The 15,005-nt window shown below is 40.1% G+C and overlaps 1 protein-coding gene across 3 annotated transcripts in view; it reads left to right on the top strand.

The window, feature by feature from the left end:
* Positions 1-212: 212 nt before the first annotated feature.
* Positions 213-15,005, top strand: part of SON (SON DNA and RNA binding protein) — a 38,126-nt gene continuing 23,333 nt past the window's right edge. For all 3 annotated transcript variants that reach the window (XM_063126674.1, XM_063126676.1, XM_063126675.1), the window contains exons 1-3: positions 213-356; positions 4,582-4,748; positions 6,999-14,372. In XM_063126674.1, the coding sequence (XP_062982744.1) occupies positions 277-356; positions 4,582-4,748; positions 6,999-14,372 (7,621 nt within the window). In that variant the 5' untranslated portion in view covers positions 213-276. The remainder of the gene's footprint in view (positions 357-4,581; positions 4,749-6,998; positions 14,373-15,005) is intronic.

The raw sequence follows: 15,005 nt of genomic DNA, 5'->3' as shown, positions 1-15,005 counted from the left end.
GGGAGGGACTCGTCGTCAACAGTCACGTCTTTATCGGCTCTCAAAGCCGGCCGAGCTTCTACTCTATGGCTAATATCGATGGCAGAGCGTCCGTCCGCGAGCCGCTTCAGTGCCCACCCCTGAGCGAAGGGAGCAATCAGAGACCAGAGAGCATAAAGGAAGTGGGGAAGCGGGGGGAGGGGTGTTCGACCGCGTCTGCTTCCGGTGTTGCATTGTAGGGCGCAGGCGGATCTGCGTCTCGGAGAGAGCGAGAGGTTCGTGCCGCGCGAGGCTGTCATGGCGACTAACATCGAGCAGATTTTTCGGTCTTTTGTCGTTAGCAAGTTCCGGGAGATCCAGGAGCAACAATTCGGCGGGTAAGGGGGCCGGAGGAAGCTGCTGCGGCTCGGCGGGGGAGCGGGCGGGCGGGATCCTGGCGGCGGCCCTCGGCATAACGGGCGAAGCGGATGGAGTGGGGGAGGGGCTGGGCAGAGAGACCGGAAGGGATGTTGAGGGAGGGAAAAGGGGTGACAGCGCTGTGGGGGACGGGGCTGAGGGGAAATGAGGGTGGTGGGCGGAGGAGTTCGTGCAGTAACGGAACGTGGACTCCGGGATATGTGTGTGTGTGTGTGTGTAAGTGTAAGAAACTGGAGCGCCAACGGAGGAGAGAATGAGAAAGAGTCGTTGGTGGCGAGGAGATTGGTGCGGATGACCGACGCAGACTTTAAACCCGACATTGCACTTGCGGGAAGGATCCAGATACTAAATCAAATGAAGTTTCCCAAAAGTTAGGGAGTTTGGAGAGACTTCCGAGAACGTTAAGGGTTTGCAAACTGGCCCTGAGCTTCGACATTTTATATATTTAGGTGAAGAGCTAGTAAAACCCAAGGAAGAGTCTCGTGTTGTCTTGTGTTTCGAAGAGCTGGTCTTTGGTCGAGTGAGTGTTCAGGAAAGTTAGTTCTTTCTTTTGTAGCTCTTGCCAGTCAACAAAAGATAAAGGGAGAAAGATCCAGACGAAGTAGGATGATAAGTCCCTTTAAGTAGGCTTGGAGAGGAGGTATTATAAGGCTATTGCGGTACGCAGGAACACACTAGAGCATCAGCCCTATTGAACACAGTGAGATTTGCTTTAGAGTAAATGCATTTAGAATTGTTCCACAAAAGTCAAAGGCTGATTCTATTTTTGTCAATATGTAATTATCTTATCCCAGAATTAAAGCTTGGTTTTTTTTAATGTTGATGGTATGTTAATTTGTTTATGAATGTTGATACAGGTTCTCTAGTTTATCCTTGGGCCTAGATGTCTTTGAATATATGGTGTAGGGATGATACTTAGGGATACTTATGGTGGTATCCAACTGTTCTTCTGCTGGCAGATCACGGTTGGTAGAACTGATTCCCACTTTCCTTTGCAGCCCCCCCCCCCCAGGAGCAGATTTGGGGGTGGGGATGCAGGGAGAAGGAGAAGAAAGGGAAGTCTTGTTGAATTACTAGAAGTTTACTTATATGATGTTGGATGTATCCCTTAAGATTAAGCAGTAGTGTTGTCACTCCGGTAATTTTTTATATTTTCTACTTTTTTTTTTTTTTTAATAAGTACTGCTCGAAGAGAAAAAACAAAAGCAAAACCCAAGCTGCTGTAATGGCTATATAATTATTTTAGTCATGAAAAGTTTCAGTTTCATTCACTGTAAATCCTTTGGTCAATTTGACTGGGATTAGTGAGAAAATATTTTTATTAAAATGCCTGGTATTTACACAAAGAATGGAATGGATTAATGTCACATCTGAAGTACTTAAGTATGAAGTTGTTTTGAGAAAAGCTGTATGTAAGTAATGGTAACATAAAGTACAATAAAGATCTTTAAATTCTACAGTTGTTTTTTTAAATAATAATTGTTTAACAATATATACTGCTTCTTATTTGAAAGAAATTTGAGATCAATGCTGGAGCAGGGAAAGGAGCAAACTGCCAATGCAAGTCCAAAGAACATTAAGGGAGCAATCCTATGATCTCTAGAGGAGGTGCCATAGGATATTTCTGAATCCCAGATCTTATGTAAGAGGCAGTGCTCCAACCTTGGAAGGAGGCATCGATGCTCCTCCCCCTCCGCCACACAGCCATGCAGAAAGAACTGAACTGGCTACTCTGTGAGGTCAGGAACTCTGCCACGGAAGATGAATAAAGGAGGTCTTTGGGGTGAAAGGGGAGGAAACAGGAGAGGCCAGGATACAAACTATCCCGAGGCCTCCAGCCTCTTTCCCCTCCTCTCCATGATGCCCCAGCTAGACAGGCAAAAAAGACTAAAAAATGCAGAGCAGTAGGCTGGGGAGGTGACGATCACCTCTGCAGTTCCTCTCCCCTTCACAGAATGCTCCTAACTTCTACGTTCCTTAGTATGCACTTCCATTTTAAGATGGTGGGATACAAGATTCTTTAATATGTCATTAAGTCCCTCGGTATAATGTTCTGAACATTTTCAGAACAATTCCAAATGCTCAATGGGATTTTGGTCAGTAGTATCCTTATTCATGAGCATCCAGAAATCAATATAATAGACAGACAATACTTTCATGAAGCATCATGGCCAAGCAAGCCCACCATATGATTGCAGAACCATGATGTTCTCATGATTTTGCTACTCCTCTTCCATAGCTAGATCACTTGCCTCTGGAGGTATAGATGCTCATCCCGCTCTCCATGCACTGAACCTGTTAGCAGTTCTGTTGATAAAAATGAGAGAGAGGGGAAATGGCCACCGAAGTCCACGGTGGCAAGAGTGTCGCAGAAGTTGCAGTTAACTCTTGCCAATAGATTCTATGGTCACCACCATTTGTGTATGAAATGGCAAGAAAAAAACATGGAGTTCTCAGACGACACAGGAATGACTTTGGAAGCCCGCTAGCCATCTTCCAGAATGTGGGTAGCAGGCGTGGGTACTCTGCCTATCATGGAGAGGGAATACTGCCACAGCACAACATGCTAACCTATCATGGATTGTGTTTTTGAGTGATCCACGGTGGGTTAGCATGTCATCTGAACATGCCCAAATAAAATTATTGGGGGGGAAATTAGCTGGGGAAAAAGCGGGATGTATAATAATATTGAGAGGGAAGAACTATTGCTTAATTTAAAACAGCTAATATAAAGCTATGATATGTTGCAAGGAAGTGAGCACCCATATATAATAAAGTGAAATAACAAGTCTTAAATCTTGGAAATGCAAAATAGACAGGTTAGATTTTTAATCTTGTAAAGTAGGATTAACGTTCATGTTCACATGTAGCTCCAATTTATTATTTAGAGCAGGTTGGGTTGGGATGGAGACAGTATAAAAGGTTTCCAGCAGGGGTAAAAATATTGCTCCAATTTCATATGTACCATACTTCCAGCTCTATAGTATAAAAATAAAAAAAATACTGTTATCCTCATAATCATGATGGTCAGCAAGATCGTGCATGAAAAGGGACAGCTAGCTTCCTATTCTTAATTGTGCTCTGAAATTCTGATTAACAGCCTTGTAGTTTTGCCTCTGTATCTCAGTCCGTATCCACAATGCATTATATAAAAAAATGCTGGCATTGCATGTAATTTTTATATCTTCCATCAGTTGAATTATGAAAAAACAAATGTAAATACTGTGCTCAAGTTGTTCAATATCCACAAGGAAAATGACTTATATTGACATCCAGTCTTCTTTTTCTATCTTCTTTCCTATCTGAATGCTTGATATCGCCATTGATGTTTTTGTTCTTCCATGGTAAATAAAGCAGGAACGCTGAAGACAGTTATAGGTCAAACAGTATATTTTAAAACAATAATCTAATATAAATTTTATTTCTGACCTAATAGAAGTTTGTACTTTAACTCTTGTGTTATTTCACTGGCTAGTATCCTATTGTGCCTGTCTGAAATATACTAAATTATATTATCGAGATTAGAATTATAGTTATTTCCCTTGTTAACACTTGGACAAGAGCAAAGAGAGCACTCTTGACTGGCAGAATACGGTAATTCTATGAAGCTACTGAATCTGATGGTAATCACTCACTACAGAGAAAATGGGCAATATCCAACAGGGCTGCTCTGATGGTTGTTTCGCACAAGGGACGTGGGCGATGGGACTTTTGTGGTTCTAAAAATAACGAAATGCTCATTTCCAGAATGGGGCAGGTCAGCAGAACTCGCAGATCCTGACAAGCATTTCTATTCATCTCAGGTTATTTTTAGAAGTGCAAAAGCCCTGTTGTGTGAGTGGTGGGTACATGAATGCAGCGGAACCAATGGACACCGAACAGTCCCATTGGATACTGCCCATTGATTCTATAGTGATTAGCATCAGAATCAGTAGCTTTATGTGATTGCCATATTATTCTCTTCTTTTGCCTAAGATTTAACAGTGGAAATAACTGTAATGCTAGTGTTGATATTTATATTATAATTTGTTTAAGAGAAGTTATTCCTTAATAGTACTGGAAATTTAAGAATTAGGAAATATATAGGACATATTTAATTTTTAATTGAATGTTTGCATCATATTAATTGATAACTATTTTTAAAGTCTAAACTTGAGATTTTTTTTTTCTTCTTTCCTTGATTAGTGGGAAGGTAGGAACTCAACACAATGGTGAAATAAACTCATCTGAGCAAGTAAACCATTCAGATGATACAATTGCATCTATTGGGAATCTTCAGAATGATCCACTCGTGCAGAAGATAGAACAAGTATTATCAGAAGTGTTGGGTGCAGAGCCACAGTACAAATCAGGTAAATGGAAAACAAACAAACATCTTAAGCTTTGTATATAATTTCCTTTAATTGTATGTCCTCAATTTTAAATTTATACTTTAGCAGGGATGGGGAGCCTTTTTCATCACCATGGCCACATTCAATTTTGGAAAAACTCTTGGGGCTGCATTCCAGTGGAGTTGAAGGTCAAAGGAGTGGGACCAAAAGTGCAAGAAATCCCAGCATATTGTAGCTTAAAGCTCTTACTTCTGGTAACTAAGCCTTAGGAGAGGCATTTCAACCTTTTAGAATGGGAAAGAAACTGCACAAAAGCCAGAAAACCACCAAACAATCTGGGGGGTGGTGGGTGTAGGGTCAGAGGGTAATCTCAGGAACCTTGGATAGCTGGACTTATTTTCCAGGAAGGCTGGATTTGGTCTCCGGTCCTGAGGATTTGCACCCCTGCCTCATAATGAAGTACTTTCTGATTTCATTTGCTCATCTCATTTGTAATTTTACAGTCATGCTTTTCAAAGTGTTGTGCTCCACCTTGCTATGCAAAAATGGGTTATTTGTGGGAAATGGCTATGCATCAACTATGTTATATTGGAACTATGTTAGATGCAATGGGTTGATAAATGGATTTATAACAGTGGTAAATTGTGGGTTAATTAACCCATGATTTACCATAGTGTGTGCTGGGCATGTTGCACAGCCTGTTTGAATATTCAACCCCCTGCTTAGGAGTTGCTACATGACATATGAACCTTTAGACACTATATGTTAATCATGAGTTAAAACAACACACAGTTAATTTAATTACTAATTCTAGGTTGTTTAATCCACAGGTAGTCTTTAGTAGATTCAGACGCCACGTAGCAAACCCTGATCAGTCTGAATTCAAAACTTGGTGGGGTGGGGGAAGGGATGCAGTGGAGTGGGGATGCAGGGATTGCCCACCCCTACTCTAGTCTTCCTATAAACGTCTTCGTATTTGATAGTTTTTAGAAATAATTTTGGAAGTGTAAAGATGGCAGAATATGAGCACCGAGTCACATTTTTCATCATTCTAAAATGGGGTGAAAAATCAAAGTAGAATGGGAGCGGGTGGGCTGACTCTCCCAGTCCTCTGCAGGCTGTATGATGTCAGAAGGCTGTGGCCACCTGACACCATTTGCTCCCTGGCTGAAATGCTGGGTGAATCCTCCATTCAGTGCTTGAGCCAGAGACCAAACCTTGCTGCGCATTGATTTTTCTGACTAGGGAAGATGTGCATACAGTGAGCCCAAGTTGGCTGTGTTCCCTTCGATCCTCCAACGGAGGAAAGAAGGGAATTGACCAGCTCTGTCTGCACTTCTCACTCCTTCCTGCATAGGGGAGGAGCTAGAACAAATGAAGCCAAACCATCCAAGACCCTGTTGCTCCCCCATCAGAGGATTGATGGGGACTTGGTTTGACCTTGCTGCTTGCAGGGCTTTTCAGCTTGCAACAACCCACGCCCAACGAAGCGGCAGCACAGGGAAATCCCAGCTGATCTTTCCAGTCTGTGACCAGAGATCACAGGTGGGATTCCTTTCCCCACCTCCCTGGGGTAATTCCCTGTGTGCTGTTTCCCCTCTCAGTTGGGAATCTGAGGGAATCCCTCCTCTCTCCAATCACAGATCTCAGATAACAGCAGGGCTTGTCTCCATGTCATCTCCAATCTCGTGTGAGGGCAGGGCTTGTGAAGGGAGCGCGGCCCAAGGAGGTGACACAAGCTGCACGGCTGGATGCAGAGTCTCTGTAGACTGGAGGTTCTGCACTCCTGTTCTTAAAGAAAAATATTTCATAATCCAAAATGGTTTAATTTTTGAGAAAAGGACTAAAATGTCCTAGGTAAACAAATTCCCAATTGCTCCCATTTCCCCCCCAGTTTTCAGGCCTTCGCATCACTACTTTTGAGGGTTGGGGATCTTCAAAGTGGTGTGGGTTGTAGTGCCAAGGATTCTGTTAGAATGGGGGAATCAGTGAATGTTTTTGGCAAGGTGTGGGATGGAAACTTGCATGAGTATTTTTTCAATTCAGTCCTTAATTCTGTATTATGTTTTGATTTTCTTTTTTTGCTTGATCAAAAATTGTGTAGTTTGTACATTCTTGGCAATTTTGCAGATAACAATCCTAGAAGAAATGACAGAATACAACTGGTTTAAACTTGCAAAATCTAGCCTTTGTTTTTCATGTTGCGTTACTTCATCTTGTGAAGGTATTTGTAACAAAAATGCCTTTTCTTTTTTCTTTTTAAAAAAAAAGATGGCCGAGAGGATGCAGTGCGGAATAAATCTGGCTCAACTAAAAGAGGCTTATCTGAAGAAGTCCAAGATGAAATTCCAAGGAAGAAGTCTAAAAAGGATAAGAAACACAAAGATAAGAAAAAGAAGAAGAAAAGAAAGAAGGAAAAAAAGGAGAAAAAATATAAAAATCAGTCCAAGGAATCAAAATTAAATGACCAGCAAAAAGAATGTGAAGATATCCAGTCTTCTCGTTCAAAACCAGAAAACTCAAGCTTTGTATTGAGTGCAGAAGATGATGCGGATATACAGTCTGCATCTACCTTGAAACAGGGTTCTTCATGGATTAAGGAAAAATCTTTGTATGAAAACCTAAATTTGGCCATGTCAAATTCACATGATGCATTTAGTTCAGATACCAGCAAACTGGATACATCTGAAGAAGATTCTACTTTACTCAATATTCAGCAGCTCAGTGAAGTCGATCTTACAAATGAAAGAGAACTGGAAAATGAAGTTTATCAACCTACCCACACCGCTGTGAATTTGTGCATAGAGGATGGATCCTTAAATAGTGCTGATGCTGAAGGTGGTGATGTTTGTATAGTCAGAGGTGGACTGTCGAGCATAAAAGGAATGGAACAAACTAAGGCTAGTTCATTGTTGGAGACAACAGAAAAAGTAAGTGTTCCTGACAACAGTCCACGTTCTGTGGCAGTAGAGCTGGAAGATTTGGAAATGAGTCTGGAGTCTGACACAATGGAGGCAAAAAGTTTGGATTCCATTACAGAATCTTTACATTCAGAAAGCATGAAACAATCAGTAACAACTTCATTTGAAATGACTGGCTGTAAATTCGTGAATCCTCCTTTGGAGGCAATTGCAGAAGCCAAAGATTCAGTGACAACTTTGGGATTTTTGGCTATGGTGGTAGGGAAAGATTTTGAAGCAACTTCAGAATTTTTGAATACAGCAAAAGTGAAAGCTTCTGAAAGAAGCCCAAGACATGCTGCAATTACAGAGATGAAAGATGACTTAGGTCATGACTCTCAGAGAATTGTCACAGCGAAAGATTTGCAAAAAACTCTACAGTTTGAGTCTAGAGCTGAACTGAAAGGTTTGGAAGCAACTCCAGAATCTCTGCATGCAACCTCTAAAAAAGATTATGAACCTGCTGTAGTAATTCAAGAGAAGCCTCAGCAAAAAGATTCAACAAGAATTACAGATGTACAAAAATGTGTGGCAGCAGCTCTTGATGCTGAGACAATGACCAGCATGAGAGAATTAAAAGAAACTCAAGCCTCTGCAATCATGACTGAGTTGAAAGATTCAGGAAAATATCCAGGACCTCAGCAAATTGTAGCAGTTGCAAAAGATTTCCAAAGAACACCAGAATTGGAGGATGTGAACAGAACAAGTTCAGTAGTATATCTTTCAGATGCTGCTTCAGAATTTGAGAGAATTGAAATGAGACGTTTAAAAGCAAAATCTGAAGGTATAACACAAATGGAAAATTTGAATACTGTTTCGGAACCTCATAGAATGATGAGTGTGAAGACTCTAGATCGCCCTCAAGAACTTGAGAAATTTGTGGTAAAGGACAGGGAAGATTCAAAAATTACTAAAGATTCTGAGGCAGTGATTGAGGTGAAAATTCCTGAAAGCATTTTACGATCTGAAACAGTTCCAGAGATTAGTGGCATTGAAGCAACTCCTAAAACTACAGAGATAATGAAAACACAAAACCTGGAAGATACAAAATGTGTAGTTGTAAGAGAAATGGAAAGTGACACTGTGGTGACTTTGAAGGATATGAAAAACATTTCAGACTCTCTAATAACTGTGAAATCTTTAGAAAACACTTCAGAATCTCAGTACATAAAAGAAATTAAAAATGTGGACATTTTACCATCTGATGCGATGACACCAAGAAACTATTTAGAAACTAGCCAAGAGCCTGAAGGGGACAGAGAGGACAGAGATACGGATGCAGCTTCAGAGTCCCTGCATATGATATTTACAAACTATTCAGAACACAGTCTAGAACTTTACACAGAACCTGAGTTTATGATGGAGTTGAAAAGTTCAGAAACTGTTCCAGAATCACGGTGCATGGTGAATGCAAACAATTTGGAAGCGCTACATCCTAGAGAACTCAAAGAATCTGGAGAATCTGAAACAATAGTTGGGTTGAATGATTTACAGAATAAATTAGGGCCTCTACACAGACATGTCAAAAAATTGGAAGCAGCATCAGAATCTCAGGGAATGCCAACTGAGACATTTGAAGCTATGGCCAAGAAGAAACAAATTAAAACTGTTTCTCATTTTGTGACTAGATTAGAGGAGAAGGCTTCTGATACTACTGGGCATATGGAGAAGAGTCTGAATGATGCAAAAGCAGTTTTACCAGAAAGTGAGAAATTGACTGAAAAAGAATTCAAAAGTACAGCAGAAAATGAATTGTTTGCTGAGAGTGAAGGCCCAATATTAATTTCAAAATCTTTGGAAGAGATGGATGTAATACGTTCAGAAACTACTCCAAAATTGGGAGCCACAGCTGTTATACAAGCGTTAAAAGAAACTGCAGAATTTACAAATATGGTAGATGTTGGTGACCCTAAGCAAACCTTAGCATTGAAGAATTCAGCATCAGTTGATTTAAAAGATGATTCCAAATTTGTGAATACCATAAAACATTTTGAATCAAGTTCTGAATCTCATCCAGAACAAAATCTAGAATTCTTGCAGCATGTGAAGACAAAATATGCAAGAACAAGTCCAGAATTTCTGCTTTCAAATGAATTACGTAATCAGGAAGAGAAACAGAAATTGGAAGAAAGGACAGAAACAAGATTCATAGCAGCCCCAGAGTCTCTGTATGTATCAGAGCGAGCTCTGACCATAGTTCCAGAATCTCATAAGATTAATGAAATGGCAGGTTTGGAACATGGTCCAGAATCTACGTATGTGTCAGAAACAAATTCAGAGAATGTCCTAAAATCTTTCTACATGATTCCAGTTAAAGATTCAAAATCAGCTTCAGAATCAAAGATAATAGATGCAAAAGACTTGGAAATTGATTCAGAACCTACCCTCCAAGCAGGTGTAGAAATTGCAAAAGTTCTTCCAGAACATGAATCAGAGATCGTGGAAATTACTTCAGATTCTTCCAAGAAAAATGAAATGCTGGTTGAATCACAGCATGTATCAGTGTTGCAAGAGTCAGATGCCACACTGAGAAGTGAAGCATTTACATTTAAAAATTTGGAAGCACATTCAAAAACTGTGTGTGTGATTGATACTGAAAGTTTGGAAGTACCACCACAATGTGAAGAATTGGAAGTAGTTGAAAAACCAGAAGGAGCTCCAAGATCTCTATTTGCACTAGATATGCTAGCTATAAAAGTAGCTCCTACCTTTGTCCACGTAACTGAGAATATAGAGGTAAAAGCTACTAAAACAATTGAAACAGATGTAGACAAAACAAAAGCATCAACAAAGTCTGTAGAAGAAACTTTTGAACCAATTTGCATGATGGATGTGAAAGATTTAGAAGTAAGTCAGAAGTTGAAAAGCAATCTAGACTCTTTGGACAAAAAGGAGATTAATAACTTGCATGCAGAATCTTCTCATAAAGCTGATGCAAATGGTTCAGAGGCATTTAAAAATAGTGAACCAGTTGTAGGCATACATATTTCAGAACACATGCTGACAGCTGCAGAACGAAAAGATTCTGGAACAGTTCTAGAACCAGATGCAGAATTGGTAATAAAATACCCTGAATCAGTTTCTGAATCTATAACCATTTCAGAGAGAGAGGATTGTGACACAACTCAGCCTGTGTTTATGGCAGATGTCAAAGATTCTGAAGCAAGCTCCAGTTTTTCAGATACAAGAGAGATGGACAATTTAAAAACAATGCTGCAGTTTGGAAAAACATCCACACCTCTGTATGTGTTAGAGTCAAGGGATTCCGGTGATGCCATAGAAACTTTACCTAAAATAGAAACAAAAGGTTTAAGAAAAGCACTGGACTATGAAAGAGTTATGGAAGGAAAAGATCCAGTAGCCACTGCAACACACCTAAGTACACCAGAAGTAAAGCTTTCAGAATCGACCTTTTTGTCAGAAGTAACTGAGTGTGCATTAGAAATAACTGAGTCCACGACACATCTACAACAGGAAAATACTTCGGTAGTAAAATACTTGGAATCCACTTCAGAAATTGAATATGGGCTAGAGACGCATCGCAACAAAGCTGCTCCAGAATCTGAAAGCATGCTGAAGGAGAAAGTTTTAGAAACAGTTTCAGAAATAGCATGTCCAGGCAATATGGAAAAGTTAGAAGATATTCCTAAACAAGGTCAGGAAACAAAAGATTTAGAATCTGTTTCACAATTTGCGTGCACTGTGGATGCAAAAGATCTGGAAGGAAGTCTATATGAGGAAGTCCTAGATGTTTCAGAAACTACACCGAAGGTTTCAAGTATTGTGGAAGTAACAGACTTGGGAACTTTATCATCTATGGTTGCAGAAACAATAAAGGATTCAGAAAAAACACTAAAATTACAGCTGCCTTTTCAGGAAAAATGTTCAGAAACTGCTTTTGAAAGTACTCTTGTACCAGATTTAAGGGACACAAATGCAGAAGTGGAACCAGTCTGTTTAGTAGAAGAAAAGTACCCTAAACATACTGCAGAAATGCCATGTAATGTAGATGTCAAAAATGCAAAGGCAAATTTAGGTTTTATGGATATAATAAAGTTGAAAGATACAGAACCAGCTTTTGAAACAACTACTAAATATAAGTCTGTTGGGGAGGTAAAAGATCTTCAAGTTGCCCAAGTATCAACAGACAAAGAAGAGCAGATGGATTTTAAAGGAATTTCAAAATCTGTCTTAAATTTGGAAAGACAGGACTTGGAAAGAAATTCAACTTCTGTGCTTTTGTCAAAGGAAAATATTTCTGAAGCATCTCCAGAATCTCCCTCTATTATTCACATGAAAGACTCTGTACCAGCTCTTGAATGCATGAGTGCAAGGAATATAGAAATTTCAGAACAAAATTCAAAATGTGTGTCTATGGCAGAGGTGAAAGGTGATGGAATTCCACAAAATTCTTTGGAGGAGCAAGGTTCCAAAGAAGCTCTAAAACCTGTATGCACAACAGCAAAAGATAACTTTGAAGCAAACCAGCAAGTAACTGTGGTGTTGAAAGATTCAGAAAAAGCTTTAGAACCTGTGCCTGTGGCCAAAGAGAAGGACTTGAAAGTGGGAGAACAGGTTATTGTGGAGGCAAAAGACTCAGAAGCAGTTCTTCAACCTGTGCACATAGCAAAAGAGAAAGTCTTGGAAACAACTCTGCATGATTCTTTGAAGGATCAAGATTCAGAAGCTACTCCAAAGACTTCAGATATAATGAAGGAAAATGACAAAAGTATTTTAAAAGACAAGAAAAGTGAAAAAATAAGTAGCAAAAGTAAAGATAAAAGTAAGAGTGGGAAAAAAGCAAAAAAGAGTAGATCAAAATCTCCTTCCAAGTCCAAAAAGCGTAAAAAAAAGTCTAGATCACATTCTACCTCTAGACGAGCACGTTCTAGGAGTAAGAATGATTCTAGTTCCAGGAAAAAGCACTCTACCTCACATCATAAATCTAGATCAAAATCTGCTGACAAAAAAGAGAGCAAAGAATCTTCACTGAGATCTAGACGAAGACGTTCACGGACTTCTGATCTTCCTAAATCTAGATCCAAATCCCCTGACAAGAGAGAAACTTCAGTGAGGTCAAGGCTGAGGCGGTCCAGATCTTCTGATCGTCATAAGTCTAGATCCAGATCAGTAGACAAAAGAGAATCAGTCAGGAGAAGGAGAAGATTGTCAAGGTCCTCTGATAATCACAAATCTCGATCCAGATCGGTTGACAGAAGAGAGACTTTGATAAGATCAAGGCGAAGGCGGTCCAGATCTTCTGATCGTCGTAAATCCAGATCACGTTCTATTGACAAAAGAGAGACTTCAGTGCGGACAAGGCGAAGGCGCTCTCTGTCTTCTGATCGTTACAAATCTAGATCCAAATCCCTTGATAGAAGAGAGTCTTCAGTAAGAACACAGAGAAGACAGTCCAGATCCTCTGATCATCATAAATCTAGATCAAGATCAGTTGATGACAAAAGAGAGACTTCAGTGCGGGCAAGGCGAAGGCGGTCCAGGACCCCTGACACCCGTAAATCTAGATCCAGGTCTGCTGACAGAAGGGAGATTCCAGTGAGGTCAAGGCGAAGGCGGTCCAGATCCTCTGATAATCGCAAGTCTAGATCCCGATCAGTAGACAAAAGGGAGAGCTCAGTGAGGATAAGACGAAGGCGGTCCAGATCCTCTGATAATCGCAGATCTAAATCCAAATCAGTTGACAAAAGGGAGACTTCAGTAAGGACACGGCGAAGGCGGTCCTTGTCCTCTGATCGCAAATCTAGATCTAAATCAGTTGACAAAAGAGAAACTTCAGTCAGAGCAAAAAGGAAATGTTCCAGGTCTTCTGATCGCAAATCTAGATCCAAATCTGCTGAGAACACAGAAACTTCAGCAAGGTCGAAAAGGAGACGATCCAAGTCTGTTGATCATAAGTCCAGCACAAAATCTGCTGAAAAAGGGGAGTCCTCAAAGTCTAGACACAGAAGATCTAAGTCATCAGATCACCGTATGTCTAAATCAAAATCTAGATCCAAATCCTCTGAAAGAAGAAAAGACAAAGACTCTTTAGATGAGTCAAGAGGGAAACACTCCAAATATAGATCAAAGTCTAAATCTCTTGAAAAAGCAGAGGGAACTGAATCTTTGGAAGTATCTTTATGTAATCTCACAAAGTCTCCTGAAAAACAGAAATCTAAATCTAGATCTAGATCCAAATCTATAGATAAAACAGGAGAGAAAGAGAGTTTACGAAGATCAAGGAGTAAAGGCTCTAAATCCCCAGAACTCAGATCTCGTAGGCATAGAACAGTATCACGATCTAGAAGGAATCGTTCTCGATCGTTAGTACGGAAGAGGGCCTCAAGATCAAAATCTGTTCATCGATCACGAACACGATCTCGAACACGCTCACGATCGTGTTCGAGACGTTGGAGGAGGACTAGATCAAGATCAGCATCAAGACAACGTTCTTTATCGAGGGAAAGGCGAAGGAGAAATCGGAGAAATCGATCAAGGTCTACTGACAGGAGAAGAAGAAGATCTGATTCAAGAGACAGTTATAGAATATCTCTCAGATTACGATCCCGAAGTCGAACACCTGTCCGTCTAAGGTCTACAGGGAGAAGACGGAGCACCAGTAAATCACCTGATCATCGAAGATCCAGATCTTCAAGCAGGTCACCTAAACGTCTAACTGACTTGGGTAATTATTCTTCAGCATTTTTTTTGTTTAGATAAAATATATAATTAACATAGTTAATATGTCCTAATTTCTCAGGCTTCAGCTAGGTTCCTTTATTTTAGGCAATTTGTTTTGAGTTCTGTTATTGTTATTTACAAGATTAAAACATTGAATATTAAAAACCGATATGCAAAATTTAAAAACCATAAAAAACATTAAAAACAGACAATATCCATTTAAAACCACTATTCTGGGGTAAGATAAAAAACTCATGCCTGGGAATCTTGACCTGGTGCCAAAAAGATAACATGCCAGCATGTTTCTTAGGATAAATATTTTGGACATGCTATTGTACATAATGTTAAATTAAAACTAGCAGCATGGCAAACAAAATGCCTACTAGAAAAGAATTGTCTTCACACAGCAGCAGAAGGCAGGGGCAGGATTGAGATGGACCTCCCTCATCAGGAAGTTCCAAAGTTTAGGCAGTGGAGCTTGATGGCTCCAAAGTTAGTGGGGCGGTGAATCCACTCTGTGTTTCATTCAAAACTATTCAGAGTGCTTCTTACCTTGGATAGCTCCATTACTGTTCTGACTGAAACCTGGAGCACATTCACTGCCCCACTAACTTCGGAGCCACCAGCCTCCACTGAG

This window comes from Elgaria multicarinata, chromosome 5 (genome assembly GCF_023053635.1).
Source record: "Elgaria multicarinata webbii isolate HBS135686 ecotype San Diego chromosome 5, rElgMul1.1.pri, whole genome shotgun sequence".
Lineage (NCBI taxonomy): Eukaryota > Metazoa > Chordata > Lepidosauria > Squamata > Anguidae > Elgaria > Elgaria multicarinata.
This window is presented reverse-complemented; position numbering and strand designations above follow the sequence as displayed.